The sequence below is a fragment of the Salmo salar genome, chromosome 23 (genome assembly GCF_965601325.2).
Source record: "Salmo salar chromosome 23, fSalSal1, whole genome shotgun sequence".
NCBI classification, from domain to species: Eukaryota; Metazoa; Chordata; class Actinopteri; order Salmoniformes; family Salmonidae; genus Salmo; species Salmo salar.
In genome coordinates this window covers 24,481,760-24,509,056 of record NC_138313.1, presented here as the reverse complement: position 1 = coordinate 24,509,056, position 27,297 = coordinate 24,481,760, and the positions used below count along the sequence as shown (strand labels likewise).

At 41.6% G+C, this 27,297-nt stretch overlaps 1 protein-coding gene across 1 annotated transcript; it reads left to right on the top strand.

Moving 5' to 3' along the window:
• The first annotated feature begins 1,284 nt into the window (after window positions 1-1,284).
• Window positions 1,285-26,130, top strand: LOC106584281 (glycosaminoglycan xylosylkinase). Its single transcript, XM_014169348.3, has 9 exons — window positions 1,285-1,553; window positions 21,013-21,343; window positions 21,426-21,673; window positions 21,845-21,931; window positions 22,050-22,159; window positions 22,364-22,535; window positions 24,730-24,921; window positions 25,702-25,761; window positions 25,876-26,130. Exons 2-9 carry the CDS (start codon window positions 21,215-21,217, stop codon window positions 26,105-26,107), a joined length of 1,230 nt encoding a protein of 409 aa, XP_014024823.1. The 5' UTR covers window positions 1,285-1,553; window positions 21,013-21,214; the 3' UTR covers window positions 26,108-26,130.
• The last annotated feature ends 1,167 nt before the right edge of the window (window positions 26,131-27,297 follow it).

Here is a 27,297-nt window from a genome sequence, read left to right as displayed (position 1 = left end):
CAACATGTTTTAAGCAGACTACCATAGTGCCTGTGCCCAAGAACACTAAGGTAACCTGCCTAAATTACTACCGACCCGTAGCACCCACGTCTGTAGACATGAAGTGCTTTGAAAGGCTGGTCATGCCTCACATCAACACCATTATCCCAGAAACCCTAGACCCACCTAATTTGCATACTGCCCCAACAGATGCACAGATGATGCAATCTCTATTGCACTCCAAACGGCCTTTTCCCACCTGGACAAAAGGAACACCTATGTGAAAATGCTATTCATTGACTACTCTGTTCACTCATGACTGCACAGCCAGGCACAACTCCAACACCATCATTAAATTTGCCGATGACAACAGTGGTAGGCCTGATCACCGACAACGATGAGACAGCCTATAGGGAGGTGGTCAGAGACCTGGCCGTGTGGTGCCAGGACAACAACTTCTCCCTCTGTGATCAAGACAAAGGAGATTATTGTGGACTACTGGAAAAAAAGGACCGAGCCCCATTCTCATCGATGGGGCTGCAGTGGAGCAGGTTGAGAGCTTCAAGTTCCTTGGTGTCCATAACACCAACAAACTAACATGGTCTAAGCACACCAAGACAGTCGAAGAGGGCATGACAAAACCCTATTTCCCCCTCAGGAGACTGAAAAGATTTGGCATGGGTCCTGAGATCCTCAAAAGGTTCTACAGCTGCACCATCGAGAGCATCCTGACTGGTTGCATCACTGCCTGGTATGGCAACTGCTCGGCCTCTGACCGCAAGGCGCTACAGAGTGTTGCGCGAACAGCCCAGTACATCACTGGGGCCAAGCTTTCTGCCATCCAGGACCTCTATACCAGTGTCAGAGGAATGACCGAAAAATTGTCAAAGACTCCAGCCACCCTAGTCATAGACTGTTCTCTCTGCTACAGGACGGCAAGCGGTGCCTGAGCGCCAAGTCTCGTAAGTATGCATTTCACTGTAAGGTCTTGTTGTATTTGGCAAATGTGACTAAGATTTGATATCTTTATGCTATAATGGGTCACATTTACAGTGATGCATGGTTTACACGCACACCACCATGCACACACACAGACCTCTCTTCAACCCAGGTGTGCAGGATTTATTGAACTGGAACCAATTTTACTGGGAGACTCTCCCTAGAGAAGTAGGCCTATGTCTAGGTCCATATCGAAATGAAGGTTATGCAGTGACGTGCATTACTTATGTGATAAATGCATAGCGATGACTGCATAATTATAATACAACAGCGCTACCCGGTGTCTAAATCGAAACCTGACATTAATAAACACCATTATGTTGAATACATTGTCTACAATTAAATAGGTCCTGGTCTCTTTAAGATTTAGGTGGCGGCGTGCTTGAGGAAATGTTTCGGAAGTGTAAACGCCGAGGTAGGAGGAATCGAAGGAAAGGAGAGCAAAGGGATGGAGAAATTATCCCTTTTTGACAGCCTATTGGTGAATACACAGTTCCACACAAACTACCATGCACACACTGACTGGTGCATTGTCGTCGTTTGACATCCAGTAACGTTAGCGGTAATCGTGAAAGGTAAGCCATTCATCAGACTTACCAACTAACTAAAGGCACATCTTTACAATTAACGTTGGCAAGCTAGCTAGCCTATATTAATCATATTCATAAATGTTTGATAATGACTGATGTTAGTTGACTCGCTAGGTACTGTAGGTACAGTACTAGCTAGCTCGTCAGCAATCTACGCAAGCTTTGATGTGGAAAATATCGATGCAGTTCGTCAGCTCTCACTATAAATAACGTTAGCTAGGTACAGTAGCTACGTTAGTACTGTAAGTTGCTGCATTGCTGGAGCTTGCTAACGTTAGATGCAATCGAGAACCCAAGCCAAGGTATTAAAGGTAGTTAACGTCTAGTATGGGCTACGTCGCTAGCTACAGAGTATATGTCTACCTAGCTGTGGGCCAGTTTCTAAACCATACTGTAACGTTATTGTCTTTGTGTGGGCCTTTGGCTAGCTAGCCGGTTGGTTGGAAATAGCAATGTTGTTGGTCCCATGAAAGACCGATTGTGTGGAAGGCAGCTCGAGTCATTCCTGCCTGCGTGGCCACCGCTAGACAGATGTTTAACTTAGCCAGCTAACGTCATTTCACGGGTTGTCCTCAGTTACTGGTATGCATTTTTCATTCATTTTCAACAAGACGGTTTCATGTGAACCAGAATCTGGCACAGGAGGCGTTGATATGGCGAATCATATCAACGTCTTCTGATCTGTATAACCAGATTCTGGTTCAGTTTCATGTGTATGTGGGTCATTTTTGGGCTCGGGTAATATTTCAGTCCCTCTGACTTTATTTCAAGTATTGGGTCACCAAAATGAAATGTTAAAAGATGTTGTATATAAATTGAAATGTCCAGCATAATGAATGTAAATATATAATTAATTTAAACTTTATTATAAAAATTATTTCGTTTCACCTAATTTTTACTTGGGAAATGAATATTAAAATGTGCACGCCATTAATGCAAACATATGTGTTTTTGTTGCGAAAGTACAATTGAATAAAATCACACAATTTACCCTCAGTCTACACAACCCCATCACACCAACCAAACTCCGCCAAGTGTCAGTCCACCCTTATGCACCGTCATTAACAGGAAGTGACATCATTCTTTTTTTTCACCTTTATTTAACCAGGTAAGCCAGTTGAGAACAAGTTCTCATTTATAACTGCGACCTGGCCAAGATAAAGCAAAGCAGTGCGACAGAAACAACAACACAGAGTTACACATAGGATGAACAAAAGCACAGTCAATAACACAATAGAAAAATCTATATACAGTATGTGTAAATGGCGTAAAGAGGTAAGGCAATAAATAGGCCATAGTAGCGAAGTAATTACAATTTAGCAAATTAACACTGAAGTGATAGATGTGCAGATGATGATGTGCAAGTAGAAATACTGGTGTGCAAAATTTTTTTAAAACAGTATGGGGATGAGGTAAGTAGTTGGGTGGGCTATTTACAGATTGGCTATGTACAGCTGCAGCGATCGGTAAGCTGCTCAGATAGCTGATGCTTAAAGTTAGTGAGGGAAATATAAGTCTCCAACTACAGCGATTTTTGCAATTCGTTCCAGTCATTGGCAGCAGAGAACTGGAAGGAAAGGCGGCCAAAGTGGGTGTTGGCTTTAGGGATGACCAGTGAGATATACCTGCTGGAGCGCGTGCTACGGGTGGGTGTTGTTATGGTGACCAGTGAGCTGTGATAAGGCGGAGCTTAACCTAGCAAGGACTTATAGATGACCTGGAGCCAGTGGGTCTGGCGACGAATATGTAGCGAGGGCCAGCCCACTAGAGCATACAGGTTGCAGTGGTTGTTGTCGTCAACTGCATGGTACAGAAACAGGCAAGTAATCACATTCTTTTATATCTGTATTTTGTTTTTTTTTTTAAGTCAGGTGGGGGTCGTCGAGCTGACCAACTCAAACCCGTTACATGAAATAATGATGGAAAACTAGTACTTTCAAAATTATACTTTAACCCATAAAAATATACAATCTATTAATTTCATGCGCACCACCATATGATCCTGTCCTTCACCACATGAGGCCATTTTGAACCAAAAAACTCAACCCCGTCATGTTTCATTGTAATGGGGTTGTAAACCTGTGACAGGGTTGAGTTATTTACTTTATGATTATTGCGTCTAAACAAATTAATTATTCAATATATTATACATTATTTATATTCACTTATGAAACATGCTGTAATGTATTCCATGTGAACAAAAATATATGTTAAGGCAGGTGGTAGGAGAGTTGGGAAAGGTTCTTAACTACAGTTGTTCCTTTAAGTCGCTCTAGATCCTAAATTACTCAAGGATTATAATGTATACTTGTTAAATCAAAGATTCTTAGAATATATACGTTATCCATTGAAACGTCTAGGGAATGATGGCAGCCACATCAACAGCAGAAAGACAAAGGCAGTGTCGAGCACGTCAAAATGCTGACCTAGAAAAAAGGGAACAATACCTTTAGAGAGAGCGTCAGAAATGGAAAAGAAATGTTAAGGCAGGGAAAAAGATCAGTGATTTCAGTGAGAGAGACCAGCGTCAGAAGCGTAAACAGTGGAGAACAGCATACATAAGAAGCAAGGAGAGGAAAGGAGCACCGAGGAACTTGACCACTCCTCCACAAAGTCCAGATCAGGTCATCACCCTTGCTCCTGGTGAGCTGATGTCAGCTGCCATTGTTCAACAAAGAAGGACCTACGCTGTACATGCTTTAACACACAGCACTTCAGTTTCAGGCAGAAGGTCCTGGCTGCTCCAGAACAGCCAGCCAATGAGGAAAATCCACAACCTGTGGACAAAATCCAGGTCTTCTTGGGCAGTGGTGTGTAGTGGAATACGATGACGTTTATCCAGGCATCATCCTCGGCACGGATAAAAATGTGTGAACAAGTGAAATGTATGCATCGTGTAGGACCTAACAGATTTTTCTGGCCTTAACGAGATGACATCCACTGATGTCAGTTTGATGAAGTCCTTGATGATTCCACCCCCACAGCGTGTGACATCCCACCACAGAGGTTGAGAGAGATGTGTGGGCCAGACCATGAATTAATTAATGAATATGGTGCTCCTGAGAAGGGTAGTCATGCTGACACTAGTGCTGTAGTTACAGCTGTTCTAGCATTCTAAATGCCCCTGGAAAATGTTCCTACAGTTTGAACTTTTCTTATGAAACCTGTTGAATGTTATTAATTACCCTAATGCCTGATGTTTTTATTTGTTTTGATATTTACTGCAGTTTGGTTAATAAAACCCAGATTATTCTAAATATATCTAATGTCCTTATTACATGGTTGAATACAATGAAATTAAATGTTTGGGCTAAATCTTGGAGGGATTTTGATAGTAAACTAAACTAGTTTATATGGAAACCAATGTCTCTTCAACCCTGTTACAGTATTCAACCGTCACCCTAGTCTCAACCCCGTCACATGACAATATTTGTTAAATAAAATGGCAAAGACGAATAAATATGAATTGAATGTTTTCTGAGCTCAGTCGTCTGAAATGTTAAGGACAATCCCAAAAATATTAGATTTATGTTAAAATGTTGAATTGAAAGTATTTTTTAAATTTAAATGATCCCACTGACACTGTCTATTTCAGGGTTTAATATAGCAAAATTCTGAGATTTTACATTTTATATTATAATAATTTAATTGGTTTGGGGGACACATGAGCATTAGGTAAATGTTGATTTTCTAACAAGTATCTTTTATAATCATATTCAGACAACTTCCATATTGTCTGTGACGGGGTTGGAGATAAATAGTGTCCATATCAGACAGAAATGGACACTAATAAAAGGGCTTTAATGCCTGAAGTGGGAATGTTTTCAAGATTTAATATGTACTTAATGTTGTGGGGTAATTAAAAAAAAAAATATATTACCCCAGCCCAAGAATGACCCATATGTTGGGCTTCCTAATTGAAGCTCACAAGTGAGTCCTTTTCATTTGAAGAAAGCATGATCGCTGTTGTTGATTATGCTTATTCCAGCTGACTGTCACACAAAAACCTGTTTTGGAAAAGTTTTTGGGCTATGATGATTCTGACAGTGTCACTTTGACATATTATGGCAAGGACATGGTGCTCACGTCATTAGCTGGGCAATCTGTCCTTTTTTGAGTTGTGGAGAGCTTAAATAGTTGAGTACAGTTGCAGTATGCTTATGTTACTGAAGATGGCATATCCATTGTTATGCAGGCCAATTGATTTGTAGGTATTTTGCCTATTTGCCCCAAATATCACAACCCCCATCTATGGACATGAAATCTGATCAATATCTTCGTCGTGAAAACACCCATTACCTACCGATCAATACATCCATCTCAGCTGAGCCTGACTTTACCCTTATTCATGATGACTCAAATTCCATTTCATTACATTGAGCCATTGAACATCACCTTTAGCCTTGTGAGGAAGATTTTTCACTCTCTTTTTTACTGTTGTTTTTATTTCTTTACTTACCTATTGTTCACCTAATACCTTTTTTGCACTGTTGGTTAGAGCCTGTAAGTAAGCATTTCACTGTAAGGTCTACACCTGTTGTATTCGCCGCACGTGACAAATAAACATTGATTTGATTTGAGATGGCCCTTTGCTGCCCAAATGTTCTGTCTTCGCAAATATGCCACACACGTCATACAGTTTTGGAAACAATTGGAACTTTCATATAAACTGGAAATAGATTTTCCAAATACAAAAGTTGCACCCGGCTATATTTTCAAGGACACAGCGTCCAACCAGTGTGCACTTCCTCCCCTCCAATTTCCGCTTCAAAATGTCTCCAAGGAAGAATCTCAATTGGTTTCCTTTATCTCCTCGCCTCCTTCTCAAAATCCATTGGAGGAAGGGCCCTCTAACCTTCTCCTCCAATGGGTTTTGAGAAGGTGAGGAGAGAGAAAGCTAGGAATCAAGGAAACCAATTGAGATTCTTCCCAATGAGGTATAACTGGGGAGGAAGTTTCAAACCTCATGTTATTGAAAATTCTGCTGGGTGCAACCAGGATGCAACTTTGCTAAACTGCGTACAGTAAGTATATTATTTGTATTTGAAGTATTATTTCTAGCTGATGTGAAAGCTAAGTTCCAAAGGTTTCCAAAACCGTATCGCTAGGGAGGATTATTAACGTTCCAAAACTGAACATTCGTATTGTAGTTCATTGATCCAGCAGTCATCCATAGGGCTTTGATTGAGAACTCAAGGACTGGGTAGCTATATACCCTTCAATTCTAGAGAGCTAAGCCTGACTGTATGAGAGTCAGAGAGGCCTAGCAAAACAATTTAACTCGTGTCCAGTTAGTCACGAAACGTGGCAATGCCTTCAATTGTGGAGGCAACGCCACACATATTTACATAGGAACAAAAAACAAACGTCCCTTGTCTATCACGAATGTTGAATAAAATTATATTTGAACTTACTCTACCGATTGTCCGTGGTGTTCCTTCAGCTAGTTGATATGAGACAATGAACACAGGAAATTATTATTAAACCGACTTCTTCTAAACGGGTGTCTATGTGTTTGGTAATCAAGACGGAAGTACACTGAACAAAAATATAAGGGGAGTGGATCAGAAAACCAGTCCGTATCTGGTGTGACCACCATTTGCCTCATGCAGCGCATCTCCTTTGCATGGAGTTAATCAGGCTGTTGATTGTGGCCTGTGGAATGTTGTCCCACTCTTCAATGACTGTGCGAAGTTTCTGGATATTGGCGGGAACTGGAACAATCTGCCGTTCACATCAATCCAGAGCATCCCAAACATGCTCAATGGGCGACATGTCTGGTGAGTATGCAGGCCCTGGAAGAACTGGCTAATTTTCAGCTTCCAGGAATAGTGTACAGATACTTGCGACATGTGGCGGTGCATTATCATACTGAAAGATGAGGTTAAGGCAGCGGATGAATGGCACTCCAATGGGCCTCAGGATCTAGTCACAGTATCTCTGCCCATACCATAACCCCACCGCCACCATGGGGCACTCTGTTCACAACGTTGACATCTGCAAACCACTCGCCCATACGCCGCCCTACACTCTTTCTGCCATCTTCCTGGTACAGTTGAAACCAGGTTTCATCCGTGAAGTGCACATTTCTCCAGCTTGCCAGTGCCATCGAAGGTGAGCATTTACCCACTGAAGTCAGTTTTGACACCGAACTGCTGTCAGGTCAAGACCCCAGTGAGGACAACGAGCATGCAGATGAGCTTCACTGAGATGGTTTCTGACAGTTTGAGGAGACCTTTTTTGGTTGTGCAAACCCACAGTTTCATCAGCTAACCGGGTGGCTCGTCTCAGACCATCCCGCAGGTGACGAAGCCGGATGTGGAGATCCTGGGCAGGCATGGTTACACGTGGTCTGCGGTTTTGAGACCGGTTGGGCGTACTGCCAAATTCTCTAAAACAGCGTTGGAGGCGGCTTATGGTAGAGAAATTAGCATTCATTTCTCTGGCAACAGCTGTTGTGTGTATTCCTGCAGTCAGCATGCCAATTGAATGCTCCCTCAAAACTTGAGACTTCTATGGCATTGTGACAAAACGTAACATTTTAGTGGCCTTTTATTGTCCCAAGCACAAGATGCACCTGTGTAATGATCATGCTGTTCAATCAGCTTCTTGATGCCACACCTGTCAGGTGGATGGATTCTCTTGTCAAAAGAGAAATGCTCACTAACAGTGATGTAAACAAATTTGCGCACAATTTGAGAGAAATAAGCTTTTTGGGTGTATGGAACATTTCTGGGATCTTTTATTTCAGCTCATGAAACATGGGACCAACATATTACATGTTGCATTTATATTTTTGTTCAGTATACATGCACGTGATGCATGCTTACTAACAGGTGTTTACATGGGTTTGCACATGTGCCAGAAATGTCAACTTTAGTACCCGCTCTCAAATCAGTCGGGTAAATCAATTAGGGCCCCATTTAGTCGACTGGTTGATTGTTTGGTCGATTAGGCTGTTCGTCGACCAAGATTTATTTAGTCTAGCAGTTGCAATTTTTATTTTTCACCGTGCACAAGACACCTGTCTGATAAGCCTCTGTCTCAGTGGACTAATCCATTGCTGAGGCCACGGGGATGGCACAGTCCATCACTCTAAGACGTGATATTGAAATTGTATATGATTATATTATATAAAAATAATGGTGCAACACTAATAAATCTATTTTATAACATGCACTTCCTCCCACATTGGATATGGTCTGAAATACGATTCTGAAACAATCTTCAGTGCGCAGTAGAATTGGCTATGTGCGTAATAGCAAAGTTAACCAGCATATTGAGAACAATGCAGTGGAGGCAGCAGAGATGAGGAAGCAGCCTTAGCCCAATTGTCTAAGAAAATTGAGGCGAGAGGAAACCAACTTAATTAGGTATATAATCAATAGGTTAACTGTTAAATGTGCCTGGCTTTATAAACACTCCATATACAGTACCAGTCAACATTTGACAGCTACTCATTCAAGGTTTTTATTTTACATTGTGGAATAATAGTGAAGACATCAAATATGAAATAACACATGGAATCATCTAGTAACCAAAAAAGTGTTAAACAAATCCCAAAATATTTTAGTTTCTTAAAAGTAGCCACCCTTTTCCTTGATGAAAGCTTTGCACACTCTTTGCATTCTCTCAACCAGCTTCATAAGGAATGCTTTTCCAACAGTCTTGAAGGAATTCCTACATGCTGAGCACTTGTTGACTGCTTTTCCTTCACTCTGCGGTCCAACTCATCCCAAACCATCTCACTTGGGTTGAGGTCGGGTGATTTATGGAAGCCAGGTCATCTGATGCAGCACTCCATCACTCTCCTTCTTGGTCAAATAGCCCTTACAGAGCCTGGAGGTGTGTTGGGTCATTGTCCTGTTGAAAAACAAATGATAGTCCCACTAAGTGCAAACCAGATGGCATGGCGTATCGCTGCAGAATGCTGTGCCTTGAATTCTAAATAAATCAGACAGTGTCACCAGCAAAGCACCCCCACACCATCTCCATGCTTCACGGTGGGAACCACACATACCATCTGTTCACCTACTCTGTGTCTCACAAAGACACAGAGGTTGGAACCAAAAACCTCAAATTTAGACTCATCAAACCAAAGGTCAGATTTCCACCAGTCTAATGTCCATTGCTCGTGTTTCTTGGCCCAAGCAAGTCTCTTCTTATTATTGGTGTCCTTTAGTAGTGGTTTCTTTGCGTCAATTTGACCATGAAGGCCTGATTCACGCAGTCTCCCCTGAACAGTTGATGTTGAGATGTGTCTGTTACTTGAACTCTGAAGCATTTATTTGAGCTGCAAATTCTGAGGCTGGTAGCTCTAATGAACTTATCCTCTGCAGCAGAGGTAACTCTGGGTCTTCCATTCCTGTGGCGGTCCTCCTGAGAGCTAGTTTCATCATAGCACTTGATGGTTTTTGCGACTACACTTGAAGAAACGTTCAAAATTCTTACAATTTTCTGGATTGACTGGTCTTCATGTCTTAAAGTAATGATGGACTGTCGTTTCTCTTTGCTTAGTTGAGCTGTTCTTGCCATAATATGGACTTGGTCTTTAACCAGATAGAGCTATCTTCTCTATACCTCCCATACCTTGTCACAACACAACTGATTGGCTCAAACGCATTAAGAAGGAAAGAAATTACACAAACTAACATCTTTTAATTGAAATGTGTTCCAGGTGACTACCTCATGAAGCTGTTTGAGAGAATGCAAAGGGTGGCTACTTTGAAGAATCTCAAATATAACATTTATTTTGATTTGTTGAACACTTTTTTTTGAAAATACATGATTCCATATGTGTTATTTCATAGTTGTAATGTCTTAAATATTATTCTACATTGTAGAAAATAGTAAAAATAAAGAAAAACCCTGGAATGAGTAGGTGAGTCCAAACTTTTGACTGGTACTGTATACATACAAAAATAAGACAGATCTTGTTTCTGTTGCCTGTTTGAGCATGCAACGGCAAAGTGTCGGATAAAGCAATTTCACAGATTTGGCTGTTTTTAGTCTTTGATTTGCTATAATAAAGGCTTTACATATATATTTTTTTTACAACAGACTGGTATTACATATCATTTGTTCAGTGTTGTTTACACTGTTCCAAACAGGCAGAAAAATAATTTTGTAATCTAACAGCACCAGTTTGTCACACACTATGCACACAGCTCTCACTCCTATACCCTCCTTTTTCTCCTTCTTGTTATTATAATTATTATTATTATTATGTTCATCATTATAATAAGTAATGTCATTATCATTAGTGCTCTTTGTATAGTAGGCTTGTATAACCACCATCGAGCTGTAGGCCTAACAGCGCGTCCTGTTTAGACTTAATACCGTAACTTAATTAAGCCTTTGTTTGATACAGTAGGCTATATATTGAAATATATTGAAATAATCATTTATTTGTTCATGCCATCACAGCATACGAGACATTCATGCTTTGAAATGCAAACAAGCATTTTAGTTTTAAAATTAAATAAAAAAGGGAGCTTTGAATAATTAGCCTGAACGATAAATTAACCGCAATTCATGAATGCATGCAACTGTTTTTAGTCTGCTGTAATAAAGGCTTGTATATATATATGTGTATGTATGTATGTATGTATGTATGTGTATGTATGTATGTATGTATGTATATATATATGTGTATGTATATATATATATATATGTGTATGTATATATATATATGTGTATGTATATATATATATGTGTATGTATATATATATATTATGTATATATATATATATGTATATATATATATATATATATATATATATATATATATATATATATATATATATTCCCCCGTTAGAGCAGACTCTGGTACACTGTTCCCAATGTTTACAAAAAAGTATAATATTGTAATTTAACAGCAACTATTTGGCATACATAATACTCAAGCGACGCTTGCTCCTATACCCTCCTTTTTCTTTATCTCCAGTAGTTTACACAACTAAGTCAAATGTTTTCCACAGATCTGACTTCCCCTTTCCCTCCTGAGCAACCAGTAAACATTCACCCATTTCAAAAAAAAAATTCACGTCCTCCGCATCCATTTTGCTGTTACGTGTTACTGTATTCTGAGTTTAATAACCAATTTATTGTGATTATGATAAGTTATAGGTCAGGCCCTATTGGTCACATGTTTCAAATAAAGAGAGCACAGGTTGAGAGAATAGGGAAGGTTTTTTCCTAAATTAGGGATTTTGGTAACAACTTTTCAGTAAGAAATGAAATGGCTGACATGATGTTGCAGCTTCAGCACGGACAGCGCAATAAACACTTGCTGTGGTGCCTTTTCGCTGCAATAGGTAGGAGAGAGAGACAGTGTGCCAGTCACTCTTTATAACACAGTGAGCATCGGGCTTTTTCTTGAGTCTTGTGTGTCTTAATTATTTAATCAAACTATGCTTAAAGCATCAGACAAGCTCAGTGCATATATAGTTGATTTTATTCAAACACATAGGGTGTGTGTATATATGGAAAAATAAGTTTAAACATTTTGACCAATCGATTGGTCGAAAGAACAGGACGAATCTCGGTCGACCAAGAATTTTATTTAGTAGGGGTAGCCCTAAAACAAATACTTTCCTGTGGATATTTTGCCTCAAATTTCGAGCAGATGAAGAATCAACAGCACAGACGACCAGTACAGGAAGTTCAAATGTAAATTTATTCTGGCTTGTAAGGAAAATTCCCACGATTTTACAGTGCTTTGTTTAACTATATGCCAATAATTGGTATCTACGTCTGAATTATTAGGCAAGTCCATAATGTCTGAATGAAATTGTTACGGCGTCCATCAGAGTGTACCGCCAACAGCAGTCACTACTATCAGTCGATACTTGTAATAATTGCCATTATTTAATGCTTGCCTTGTACCCATCTTTGTCCTATCTAACTGTGTACTATTCTTTGGGTGCTGATATGTCGTTTTTGATCAAATCAAATTGCGCCGCATAATCCACTGTGTTCCAATGGAATAGGAAGTTAGCAACTTCCAACGTGCACCACCCCACGATACTTTTTATAAATATCCATTATTTAATGGTTAATGTGTACCTGTGCTTGTCCTGATTTGTTATAATTTTCAGTGGGAGCTGGAATCAATAGGGGTCTAACGATTCATCGATAGATAACAATAACCTAGCAAATTCCATAGGGTTGTTCGCCATGCAAAATTACTTGTAGATCAATGACTGTCAACACAGTTAGTGCCTTCAGAAAGTATTCATACCCCTTGACTTATTCCACATCTTGTGTTACAGCTTGAATTTAAAATGGATTAAATTGAGATTGTCACTGGCCTAAACACTATACCCCATAATGTCAAAGTGGAATTTTGTTTTTAGAAATGTTTACAAATTAATTAAAAGCTTAAATATCTTGCCTTTAACCCCTTTGTTATGGCAAGCCTAAATAACTTCAGGAGTTAACATGCTTAACAAGTCGCATAATAAGTTGCAATAATAATGTCCCTCAGTCGAGCAGTGAATTTCAAATACAGATTCAACCACAAAGACCAGGGAGGTTTTCCAATGCCTTGCAAAGAGCATGGTGAAATTATTAATTACCCTTTGGATGGTGTATCAATACACTGTACAGCCAGTCACTACAAAGATACAGGCGCTCTTCCTAACTCAGTTGCCGGAGAGGAAGGAAACCGCTCAGGGATTTCACTATGAGGCTTTAAAACAGAGTTTAATTACTGAGGATGGATCAACATTTTAGTTACTCCACAATACTAACCTAAATGACAGTGAAATGAAGTCTGTACAGAATACAAATATTCCAGAACATGCATCCTGTTTGTAATAAGGCACTAAAGTAAAACTGCAAAAAATGTGGCAAAGAAATGTACTTTATGTCCTGAGTACAAAGCATTATGTTTGAGGCAAATCCAATACAACACATCACTGAGTACCACTTTTCATATTTTCAAGCATGGTGGTGGCTGCATCATGTTATGGGTATGCTTGTCATCGGAAAGGACTAGGGAGTTTCTTTGGATGAAAATAAATGGATTAAAGCTAAGCACAGGCAAAACCCTAGTGGAAAACCTGGTTGTCTGCTTTCCAAAGGACACTGGGAGAAAAATATTGCATCTGGAACAGTTATTCTCAAAGAGTGATAATTTGGCAAGTTGAAAGATAATAAAAATAAAATAAAACCCTATATACAGACGCTCAATTTCGTTTATTAAGCCTGTTCCTTTTGAATTTTATTAATGGATTAACAATTCTATAATGAACACTGCATGGGAATGAATTATGCCCAGTACATCTGTTTTGTGAGTAGGCCAATGGTTAATGATTCTGATGGATATACGCTCTTTGTCTTTATCAAACTAATGTTTTTGCATATTGTCAGAGTGGAACCTGTCTGTTTAGGGGGGTAATAGCCTAGTCTAACCGATTCTAAATGCCACTAGCAGTTCACAAAGTAGGGTCGTCACTAACGTTAGTTACCACAGTCATAAACCCTGCCTGTTTCTACAATTTAGTTTCTTCAAATCTGATTTTAAACCTTAACCTTATGCCTAACCTAAAAAGATAAAAAGTGTTCAGTGCCGGTAAGTGTATGATGCAAAAATGGGCATTTGGTTTTCTGTTCCATATCAGATATTGCTGCACATTCAGTGTGTCATCAGCCCAGCCAGTCAATTCATTAACATGATTTCCACTGTAAAAAGCATCTAGACATTAGTTCCCTATGCTTCTATCTTAACATTTGGTTTGCACAAACATTGCCATCCTTTCTCTAGACATTTGCAACATTGTTTCATTATTGAAATTTGATCACACACACAAAGAAATGTCAATAGAAAAACAGGTTCAGATAAATGAAATGCAGCTACTTTGCTGTTATTCTAGCTGCACGGTTTGACGTGACTGTGTTAGCTGTAGTTGGCTAGCTAGCAAGCAAGGGATAAGAGCATTGCCAGCCAGCATGGCAATGAAACATATAGAACGAACGACTGGGTCGCGTCCATAGATATATAATAAAAACACTTCGGCTGTCGAGTCTAGCAACCTAACCGATTGAATGAACTTTTGTCAGCCAGTCAAAATCATGGATCATCATAATTTTCATGGATATATAAAATACAATTTTATTGGTCACATACCCATATTTAGCAGATGTTATTGCGGGTGTAGCGAAATGCTTGTGTTCCTAGCTCCAACATTGCCTTAGTATCTAACAATACACAAATCAAAAAGTAAAACAATGGAATTAATAAATAAATAAATAAATCAATATTAGGACGAGCAATGTTGGAGTGGCATTGATAGAATGAACGGCCAGCCGGCTTGGCTAGCAACCATAGATGTCGGGACAAGGCCTATATTTTCATTGAGGAATGAAATAGTAGCATATGAATACATTTATTTTTAAAAATGGTTTTATTGAATTGCTAACCCATTGTAGAAAATGTATTGTACACAACTACTTTTTTATCACGGCTGTGCTGATCTACGGTGCTCGGCAACCTCGTACCTATGACCGCAGCACAGCCGTGCTAAAAAAGTATTTTAGCACGCCCTCTTGTGTACAATTGCTTTAGTCAACACCGGTTGGTGTGTAGCACCGTGGCATGGTTATAGCCATCAGGTGAAGTAGTTCCTGCTCCCAGGACTGCCGCACATAGGCTGGGATGAATCCATCACAGACAAGCTGCTCTATCTCCCCACATGTGCCACAGGGCTTCATTAGTGTACATTCACTGTCTTTGTGTCTCCATCTGCATCTGAGACACCTGCCCTTCTGTTGGACCCAGGAGGACCTCTGTGCCGTATTCAACTTGGGAAAGTCGGTGCAGTTCTTTGAAGTAGTGATCCTTAGAATCACAAAAGGGGCAAAAAGGCTGTCATTAACCCTGGTCTGTCCTTTGTTAGGTACATTAGGCTTATGCTCTATCGTGACCTGGTGCACACCAGAGAGAGAGAGAGGGTGCTGCTCTCTGCTCCGTGCGTTCTGCAGGCCTCTCCGTGGAGTAGTGGTCAGTGGCTTTCCTAGCTACCTGCATCACTGCCTCCTTCCTCACCAGCCAATCAGCAACGTTTGTGTGTGTATGTCTGTGGGCCTCCATCTTGCAGTATTCCCTTGGGAAAACAGTGCTCAGCTAAGAGATCCCGGTAGGCTGTCCACATGGGACCCGCAAAGGAGCTTGTTTAGCATACCCACCAGGCCTCCCACTGATAAAGCAAAGTCCTCCAGCGCCTGGGCATCTCCCACTCTGATGGAGGGTGCATTCAGGATGACAGACAACTCACCCTGTACCAGTTGTGGTTGACCATTTGCGCAGCTGCAAGGCTTACATGGCCCAGTGTTAAGGACACTACCTGCGTGTTAACTACCACTGCCTCTCCTCCAGTGGATCTATACAGGCATGTGGAGAGACTGTGGCAGATGGACACTCCTCTCTACAGAAATGAGAACCTTGTGACCTGCTCTAAACAAGACCATATGGCAGTGGACATTCTTGAGGCTAAGACTGTTCGTGTGCCAGTGGGTGGTGTAGAGAGTTATGCCACCCCACTGCTGAGAAAAAGGGAGGCCCCCTGAGGCTCTGATGCCGCTGCTGCGCAGTACAGAGTGCCGCCTGGCTAAGGTCTCCACAGCAGTGGAGAGGGAACTGGGAATGATATCCGGTGTGGGCTCAGTCTCTATAGCAGGCAGGTCCTGATGACCAGCTGGGCTAGGAACATGACGTGTCCCTGCTCGGTCTCAGTAGCAACCGTTAGAAGAGAGGCAGCTTCCTGCTGCTGAACTGCATAAGACCGTCCTATATCCTCCACTGCAACCTGTCGGAGACGGCTCTCCTGATTGGAGGAAGCCTGGGATCTGGTCTGTTGTTGCAATAGGCAAATCAGACCCTCTATACTCTGCTCGATATTGGCAAAACATGCTTCCTGTAATTCATACATAGTCAGCGACGTCCACGGCGCTGCAACTCCCTGGCACTCCAATTTAGGAGTATAATCCACTCGCTGGATTGTTGGGGAAGCAGCCCCACCTGGTGCCGAATACTATTCCACAGGTGGAGGTGACATCGCGGAAGCCCCTGCCTGTCCCGGGGTGTAGGTATAATCCAAATGTGATGGCGCTGCGGCTCGGGGGGTATCACTGGCTGGGGGATAACTGGTAACATAGTCCCTCAGGTACTCGAGGCCTCCTGCTCCGGACCAAACATTGCCTGGATGTCAGGTCCTCTGCAGGATGTCTGGAGGTTGCCATATATCATGATCAGTAAGCCACACATTTGTGAGGTAGAACCTCCATAATAAATAGGTATCAGTAAAGCCACAGGCCCATCTCCTATTAGAGAGGCAAGGCAACCTCCAGAGTATTCCAAACATATTACTTTATTGACCTATTACAGCTGAGTATAGGTCTATAACAGAATAGAAACATGGAATGAAGCTATGATAAATACAATAACTACAATATACATGTAATGGATATAATAATGGAAGAAGTGGCACTGAATAGAATACTATGAATGGATGACAATAGCAGTAACAATAACGGAGAGTAACGGGACTGTATAAATTAGAGGTCGGCCGATTATGATTTTTCAACGCCGATACCGATTATTGGAGGACCCAAAAAAGCCGATACCGATTAATCGGCTGATTTAAAAATAAAAATAAAAAAAAATAAAAAATTTACAACAATTACAACAATACTGAATGAACACTTATTTTAACTTTATATAATACATCAATAAAATCAATTTAGCCTCAAATAAATAATGAAACATTTTCAATTTGGTTTAAATAATGCAAAAACAAAGTGTTGGAGAAGAAAGTAAAAGTGCAATATGTGCCATGTAAGAAAGCTAACGTTTAAGTTCCTTGCTCAGAACATGACAACATATGAAAGCTGGTGGTTCCTTTTAACAAAGTCTTCAATATTCCCAGGTAAGAAGTTTTAGGTTGTAGTTATTATAGGAATTATAGGACCATTTCTCTCTATACGATTTGTATTTCATATACCTTTGACTATTGGATGTTCTTATAGGCACTAAAATGTAATGTGAAATGAACGTGTCACAGTATAGCTTCTGTCCCTTTCCTCGCTCCTACCTGGGCTTGAACCAGGAACACATCGTCAACAGCCACCCTTGAAGCAGCGTTACCCATGCAGAGCAAGGGGAACAACTACTCCAAGTCTCAGAGCGAGTGACGTTTGAAACACTATTAGCGCGCACCCCGCTAACTAGCTAGCCATTTCACATCGGTTACACTAGCTTAATCTTGGGAGTTGATAGGCTTGAAGTCATAAACAGCGCAATGCTTGAAGCACAGCGAAGAGCTGCTGGCAAAACGCACGAAAGTGCTGTTTGAATGAATGCTTACAAGCCTGCTGCTGCCTACCATCACTCAGTCAGACTGCTCTATCAAATCATAGACTTAATTATAATATAATAACACACAGAAATACGAGCCTTAGGTCATTAATATGGTCAAATCCGGAAACTATCATCTCAAAAACAAAACATTTATTCTTTCAGTGAAATACGGAACCGTTCCGTATTTTATCTAATGGGTGGCATCCCTAAGTCTAAATATTGCTGTTACATTGAACAACCTTCAATGTCATAATTACGTAAAATTCTGGCAAATTAGTTCGCAACGAGCCAGGCGGCCCAAACTGTTGCATATACCCTGACTCTGCGTGCAATGAACGCAAGAGAAGTGACACAATTTCACCTGGTTATTATTGCCTGCTAACCTGGATTTCTTTTAGCTAAATATGCAGGTTTAAAAATATATACTTCTGTGTATTGATTTTAAGAAAGGCATTGATGTTTATGGTTAGGTACAGTCGTGCAACGATTGTGCTTTTCTCGCAAATGCGTTTTTGTTAAATCATCCCCCGTTTGGCGAAGTCGGCTGTCTTTGTTAGGAAGAAATAGTCTTTACAGTTCGCAACGAGCCAGGCTGCTGCATAGACTCTGACTCTGCAAGAGAAGTGACACATTTTCCCTAGTTAAAAGAAATTCATGTTAGCAGGCAATATTAACTAAATATGCAGGTTTAAAAATATATACTTGTGTATTGATTTTAAGAAAGGCATTTATGTTTAAATAAAGGTGTTTACATTTTTTTACAAATTCGGCCAAATCGGCGGCCAAAAATACAGATTTACGATTGTTATGAAAACTTGAAATCGGCCCTAATTAATCGGCCATTCCGATTAATTGGTCGACCTCTAGTATAAATACACTGCAACAGGGGAATGGCAGGCTATTACATAGTAACAAGCAATAACAAAGGACTGTATGAAATGGATAACAAATAGATAGGAAGTACTGGCTAATTGTTACTGACTATAATATAAGTAGCTATTAACACAATAGTAGTGAGATGGAGAAACTAAGCAACACCAGCTATACTAGCACACAGTGCAACAATGACAGCAATAAGAACAAATAATAAACGTATTCTTTCATGCAACCCAAACCCATAAATTCAACCAAGCTCTCACAAGGAATTACACTGGGACGGAAAAAGACTGTCTGAGAGGGGATTTACTTATACCCTTGTGAGAGCATGGTCTGGGCTGACTGTCCATTCACAAACCAGAAGCATCCTGGGGGTATGGGCAGGGATGAGGCACATGGCTACTTCCTGATTGGCTGGGCTGCAATCTAATGATCTCTCACATGTTGACTAAGAGGGGTAAGGATGGGAGAGACCTAGACAACATGGCACCAGCCAAATTAGGTAAACAGGTTTTAATTTAGCCTAACATCCTGGAGGGGGAATTCTTTACAATCAGCAATAGTTTTGGTAGTTTTGCTTTAAACAGTCAGTGTACATGGTCATTTTTAGATACACAGGGTAAAATTGATAATTTCATAACAAGGAATCACTTGTGCGAGGCACACTGCATGGCCAAAGCGGGAGAAGAAAAGAAGCTCACTAAACTTCCAAACGGTCAAAACCATTTGATTTTGAAATGGGGGTGAAATCCAAAGTTATCCTATATGTTCATTGGCTATGTCATAGCTGATTTGTAAATTGATACATTACTAGCTCAAACACATCATCTGCAACAATGACAAGTTCATTAGTGAGTGATGGTGATTTCTGTGAGACGTAGTGGGGTGGTAGATGTCTAGTCTCTTGATGGCTCAGGTCAGGTACCTACATGTTAGTGCACTGAATTGTTTCAAACTGAACCGTATGGTGTCGGAGCCCATGTATATAGATAGATGGATACGTATCGAATCGTCTTGAAAGGGAAAGATTAACATCCAGTTTTTGATAAAATTGCGTTCTATAGGTTCCCCTACCAAAACCAAAAAAGATCTGTTGTGCGGGCTGCTCTTTCTTTGCCCGGTTACCCATCCACTTCGCCCGCTAAAATGTATTCTCCACAATGAATGTATGTAGTGATAGAGCAGCGGTATTAGACTGAGTCGTCAGGAAATCTCATTCTCCGTTAACTAACAAACGGCTCCCTTGTCAGAGGTAGCGTAAAATTATATATAGATTTTTTTAAATTACTATGGATATCAGCACCCAAAGTATAGTGTGCAGTTAAATAGGAAAAACAGGTACAAGGTAAGCATTAAAGAATGGACATTTTTACAAGTACTGACTGATACTTAACAAAAATATAGACGCAACATATAAACACACAGAAAAGCTTATTTCTCTCACATTTTGTGCACATTTGTTTTACATCCCTGTTAGTGAGCATTTCTCATTTGCCAAGATAATCCATCCACCTGACAGGTGTGGCATTTCAAGAAGCTGATTAAACAGAATGATCATTACACAGGTGCACCTTGTGCTGGGGACAAAAGGCCACTCTAAAATGTTACATTTTGTCACACAATACAATGCCACAGATGTCTCACATTTTGAGGGAGAATGTATTTGGCATGCTGACTGCAGCAATGTCCACCAGAGCTGTTGCTAATTTCTCTACCATAAGCCACCTCCAACGTTGTTTTAGAGAATTTGGCAGTGCATCTAACTGGCCTCACAACCGCAGACCATGTGTAACCATGCCAGCCCAGGACCTCAGGGATGGATGGATCCTTTACCTATTCTAAAAAAGAGAGTGGGAGAACAAACAGTAGGTTTGGCAGGGTTTGATGCTGTCAGTAAAGGGGTGGTTTAACACCCAGGATGTGGAACCAGGAGTCGGTCAGGTTTGCCAGGTATGGGTGTGTCTCTAAGCCACAATGACACATAGATAACAACTCTAATATGTTACTGAGCCCAATAATAGTACATTACTTTGTCATGCTCCTGTCTATCATGTTCCTGCCTTGCGGGCCTGGGGCATCTAGGCTCCTTCTGTTTCTGTCTGTAGGTCTGTCTACATTTTTGGATTTATAATCAAACTGATTTTGTATTTATATCAAACTGTTTTTCATCACTAATGTCCTCTCTGTCCTCCCCTACTCTCTCTACAGGGTGGTTGCTGATAAATTAGGGACCAGGGCTCGCTGTGGGTCTGGTGGTGAGACAGTGAGCCATACCTCCTTCCCCACTGAATAGTGTGTGTGAGAGAGAGGCGACTGGAGGGGGAGGCAGGTGCCATGCTCCAGGGGTGAGAGGGGGGGGAGAGAGACACACACACAGGGCTCAGGGGTGGTGGCTGAGGTTGCCAAGGAGATGAAGTTGAAACAGCGCGTGGTGTTGCTGGTTGCCGTGCTACTCCTGTTGGGGCTGGCCAAACTCTTTCTGCTGGATGGAGGAGAGGGGTCCGCAGCCAGCCGACGAGACCTCCGAGCCTTCCGCAAGGTACGGCTGTCTGTGTGTGTGTGTCAATGTTGATATCCGCGTGTGCACTTGTGAGCATTAATGTGGAAGTCTGTGTTCCCAGATGGAGGCAGGTCTGTCTCTCTCACGCGGTGACCGGCTAACACACACCCTCCAGTCTCCATGGGAGGTGGCAAACCAGTGGGTGGGCCCCAGGGAGGTGTACCCTGAGGAGACCCCCGAGCTGTCAGCCGTCCTCACCGCGCTGGGCACTGCCAGGGTGGAGCGGGCAGATGTGGGCTACAAGGGCACCCAGCTCAAAGCTCTACTAATACTGGACGGGGGGCAGAAGGTGGTCTTCAAACCCAAGAGGTGAGAGGGGTAGAATACACACACACACATTGTCCTCTGGTTCTCTTCTGCGGAGTTGTACGGTTTTTGTTTGGGTCAGATTAGACACAGTGCTTTTATTCTGTGTCTTACGTAAGAGGATAACTCTCTCAGTCACGCCCTCCCCCTCCATTTCTCTCATTCTTTTTCCAGGTATAGTAGAGGCTATGTGGTAGAAGGAGAGCCTTATGCAGGTTATGACAGACACAATGCAGAGGTGGCAGCTTTTCACCTGGACAGGTACGCACACACGTATCGACCTAATGCATTCAAATATATACCTTTTAGTTTTGGCCATCTGGATACTGGTGTTGCTAGTGGTACGTGACTGTCTGTCCTGTGTATCTGTCTGCTGTAGGATCCTGGGTTTCAGAAGAGCACCCCTAGTGGTCGGGAGGTTTGTCAACCTGAGGACTGAGATCAAACCTGTCGCTACGGACCAGCTACTCAGTACCTTTCTAATGCAGGGTGAGACACACACACACACACTAGAGGGCTGTTTTCAGTCCCACCCATAATGTTTGCTTATAGACGTACAACTCCCTATAAAGTTGATAAGATAACATTGTGTGTCTGGGTTCAAGCAGCAGTGGGCTGGATCTCTCTCTAAATGGAAATGGTTAACCATTTTCTCTCCCTTCTCTTTGTCTCTGGCCCTTCCTCTCTCTCCAGGTAATAATAGTTGTTTCTATGGGAAGTGTTACTACTGTAGAGAGAGTGAACCGGCGTGTGCGGAGGGAGAGATGATGGAGGGATCAGTAACTCTCTGGCTGCCAGACGTCTGGCCTCTCCAGAAACACAGACACCCCTGGGGACGCACCTACAGGGAGGGCAAACTGGCCAGGTAGGGGTGTGTGCATTTGTGCTTATTTGTTAAAGTCCTACTCCAGTCTCCTTTTCACCTCATTTAATACCCGATTTACTTAACAAAAAATCTAAATAGGTGGTCCAGGTATCCTCATGACATGGCACAAGTTGCCTTGTTCCTCAAGCAAGGGGGGAGGCCAATGACATCACATCAGACCAACTCCTTCAATGCCCTACTCCTTGAAGTTTGCAGTTTTCTAAAAAACACTATTTTGCTCAAAACATATTTTTTTACCCTTAAGAGAAGTTATTTTATTTTTTTACAACTCATGTAAATCTCAAGTTATAGAAGGGTCCATGCACCTTTTTTGTGATTTCAGTAGTTTGAGAAACTTACCCCAACAGCAAATCACTTCCTCATTGTCATTGTGTAGTATGGGGGCTTTGAAAAAACATGAACAAAGACTTTAAAAAAACATCCAAATACGTATTTTTTGAAACGGCAAAGCTCTCAGTATAGTGATGCAGGTCTTTAGATGTTGTACACATGAAATAGTGTCAGTCCACAACATTGTATTCCATTTTGCTGTGACTCGAATGATACCTCTAAATCCATTCTTCAGGTAACTGACAAAATACTGTGAGTAAATATACAAAGTATTTTGAGTATATAAAGTATATTGGAAGCATGGGGTGCTTCCACACAGGAAGTTCCAAATACTTGTAGAATCAATGCCAAGGCGCATTGAAGCTGTCCTGGCAGCTTTTGGTGGCCCAACTCCTTATTAAGACACTATGTTGGTGTTTCCTTTATTTAGGCACCTGTAGCAGCAGGCTACATGGAGAATGGAACAGCTGGATATGGGAAACGGCTCAAGTCGCACAAATGGAATATAACTTTGCGGTTAAAGTTCGGATTGGAACAATTTCATGTGTACAGCATTTAAAAGATCTAGTTTTCTGTTTCTAAAAGGACGTATTTGGGTGTTTTTGGAGCCTTTATTCATGTTTTTTCAGGACCTCCATACTACACAACGACGATGAGGAAGTGATTTGCTATTTGGTGTAAGTTTCTCAAAAACAACTGAAATCACAAAAAAGGACATTTCTATAACATGCAATTTACATCCAAAACAGAGATTTGGTTGTAAAAAATAACTTCTCCTTTAAAACCTTTACGGGATCGGTGTCCCTATACCGGGACGGTTGAGCTAACGTGCGCTAATATGATTAGCATGACTGTTGTAAGTAACAGCAAACTTTCCAAGACATAGACATGTCTTAAATGGGCAGAAACCTTACATTCTTGTTTATCTAACTGCACTGTCCAATTTACAGTAGCTATTAGTGAAATAATACCATGCTATTGTTTGAGGAGAGTACGCAACAACAACAAAAACTTATCACGGCAACTGGTTTGAAACATTCACCTCTGAAGGTAAATAATGTACTTACATTCAGTAATCTTTTTCTGATTTGTCATCCTGAGGGTCCCAGAGATACAATGTAGCATAGTTTTGTTTGATAAAATACATTTTTATATTCAAATGTAGGAACTGGGTTCTACAGTTTGAACCCCTGCTGTCTCTGGCTCCACACCCACCCCACCTGGCCATCTAGATGAGTGAAAGTTAGTGTATAAACTAATGATCCATTATGTATGACATTCCTGGGAGTGTGTAAACTTACATTTTGTATTACCATATCATTTTTGTATGTTCTCTATAGTTATGTGCTTGAAAATGTATCAATTGACCAATTCGGCACCTAACATTTTGTCCAGTATTGCCATGCGTCACGTTTTTCTGTTTGTATTATCTTTTATCAGATCTAATGTGTTATATTCTCCTACATTAATTTCACATTTCCACAAACTCCAAAGTGTTTGCTTTCAAATGGTATCAAGAATATGCATATCCTTGCTTCAGGTCCTGAGCTACAGGCAGTTAGATTTGGGTATGTCATTTTAGACGAAATTGGGAAAAAAGGGTTTGATTATTTTTAAGAGGGCGTCAAGTAGCCTAGCGGTTAAGAGCGTTGGGCCAGTAACTGAAAGGTCGCTGGTTCAAATCCCCAAGTTGATTAGGTGAAAAATCTACCGATGGTACTTATTGATCCTGTAAGTTGCTAAATTACAAATATGTAAGTGTTAGTGTGTTTACATTACTCTGCTTATACTTCTCTTTTAAACAGGAAAAGTAAAAAACTAAATGCTTTAACTGTGTGTGTAGGTGGGAGTATGATGAGAGCTACTGTGATGCGGTGAAGAAGATGCCGCCGTACGACGCCGGTCCCAGACTGCTGGACGTCATAGACACAGCCATCTTTGATTACCTCATCGGCAACGCCGACCGACACCACTATGAGAGTTTCCAAGACGACGGAGGAGCCAGCATGCTCATCCTGCTGGATAACGCCAAGAGGTGAAGAACACAAAGAAACTCTAGACATGCTGACTAAGCTGGCAACTCCTTTCACCTCTCTCTAACTCCATCCCCGAGTCCACTCCTCTTTTACCTCTGTCCCTGTTGATTGATCTGCTGAGCTAAGTGTGAAATAGAGCAGTGTTTCCCCAACCCTGGTCCTCCAGTACCCCCAACAGTACACAGTTTCATTGTAGCCCTGGACAAACACACCTCATTCAACTCATTGAGGGCTTGATGACAAGTTTAATCAGGTGTGCTTGTCCAGGGTTACAATAATGTGTACTGTTGGGGGAACTGGAGGACCAGGGTTGGGAAACACTGTGCTAGAATGTGTGTGTTATGAAAGTGTGTCAGGGTTTAAAACTTGTCAAATCAAATTTTATTGGTCACATACACATATTTAGTAGATGTTTTGCGTGTGTAGCGAAATGCTTGTGTTCCTAGCTCCAACAGTGAAGTCATATCTAACAATATACAAATCTAAAAGTAAAATAATGGCATTAAGAAATATATAAATATTAGAACAAGCCATGTCGGACTGGCATTAACTAAAATACAGTAGAATAGAATACAGTATATACAGATGAGTAAAGCAGTATGTAAACATTATTAAAAGTGACCAGTGATTCCATGTCTATGTATATAGGGTAGCAGCCTCTAAGGTGTAGGGTTGAGTAACCGGGTGTTAGCCGGCTAGGGATGACTATTTAACAGTATCATGGCCTTGAGATATTAAGGCATCTGAAGACAGTTTCTATGGTGTTTTGTTGTTTGCAGTTTTGGGAATGCAGCTCTGGATGAAAGAAGCATTCTGGCCCCTCTATATCAGTGTTGCATGTGAGTAGACACACACTGAAAATACCAGCATTTCCTCAAAGGAATCACAACCCATTTCTAGTGTTTATGAGCAGTTCTCTCTTACTCTCCTTCTGTTCCTCCCTCTCCCGTCAGGGTGCGTGTGTCTACGTGGAACAGGTTGAACCTGCTGAGAGCTGGGGCTCTGAGTTCAGCCCTAAGACAGGCCCTGACCTTTGATCCCATTAACCCTGTCCTGGCCGAGCCCCACCTGGCTGCCCTGGACAGACGGCTGTCTGGTGTCATAGCAACCATCCAGCAGTGTGTGGAGTCGCTGGGCCCCGACAACACACTGATAGAGGACCGCATGATCCTGCCACACCCCTAGAAAGGACAGGAGAGAGGGGGAGGGAGGGAGGGAGGGAGGGAGGGAGGGAGGGAGGGAGGGAGGGAAAGGATAACCTGTCTCGCCTCGAGGGAGAGAGGGTTGAGCCATGGGAGGAGGAGCTGGATGATAAACCCCTCCTCTCACGGCCCCCCAGAAAGGGGGGGGGGGGGGGGGGGGGGGGGGGTCGCTCACAGGTCCATAACACCCCCCCCCCCCCCCCCCCCAATCTGGACACAATCCACTGGACAGACAGTGGCGAGAGAGACTGGCTAACTGACCATGGGGGGCAGGAGGGGGATTTTGGGGTAAGTCTGATTGTGACTGACAAACAGGTGTCTGTATCCAAAATGGCATCCTATTCCCTGTATAATGCAGAAGGCTCCAAAAGTAGTGCACTGTATAGAGAGGGAATTGGCTGCCATTTCACATCTGCTCGATGTGAGCAGTCTCACCAGGGACTACAGATGCTATTCCACATATTGCACTAGTTCCTGCCCCTGTTTCTCAGACCCATTTCCTGTTCCTGGACTAAAAGCACTTTCAATAGAGATTCTTTATACATGCCATAAAGAGATCAATGGAACGCAGACCGTGGGGGATAGAAGAGGGACACTGTCATTGGTGCCCATTCAAAAAATCTGATCTAACAGTGGATATTCGTCAATTCTCTCATGATGTACACTGAATGTAGAAAACATTAGGAACATCTTCCTAATATTGAGTTGCACCCCCTCCTTTTTGCCCTCAGAACAGCCTCAATTCGTCAGGCATGGACTCTACAAGGTGTCAAGTGTTCCAACAGCGTTGCAGTTTTTGACACACAAACCGGTGCGCCTGGCACCTACTACCATACCCCGTTCAAGGGCACATATATCATTTTTGGGGCCTTTCAGCCTCTGAATGGCACACATACACAATCCATGTCTCAAGGCTTCTTTAACCTGTCTCTCCTTAATTTACAATGATTCTAAAGTCGATTTAACAAATTACATCAATAAGGGATCATAGCCTTCACCTGGGTTCATCTGGCCAGTCTGTCTTTTTTGAAGTGTAATGCAGTTGATTGGTAACAATGATATGAACATGTATTGGGGTTGACATCCATACCAGCATTATACTCAGATTTTTACCCCAACATAGTTTGAAATACACATGTAAACACATTTTGATTGCCGGCAATGAGGAGATTC

Coding starts and splice junctions, on each gene's coding strand:
- LOC106584281 (XM_014169348.3), top strand. CDS start 21,215: ATGAAGTTGAAACAGCGCGTGGTGTTGCTGGTTGCCGTGCTACTCCTG. Junction 21,344..21,425: donor ACCTCCGAGCCTTCCGCAAG/GTACGGCTGTCT, acceptor CTGTGTTCCCAG/ATGGAGGCAGGTCTGTCTCT. Junction 21,674..21,844: donor GTGGTCTTCAAACCCAAGAG/GTGAGAGGGGTA, acceptor TTCTTTTTCCAG/GTATAGTAGAGGCTATGTGG.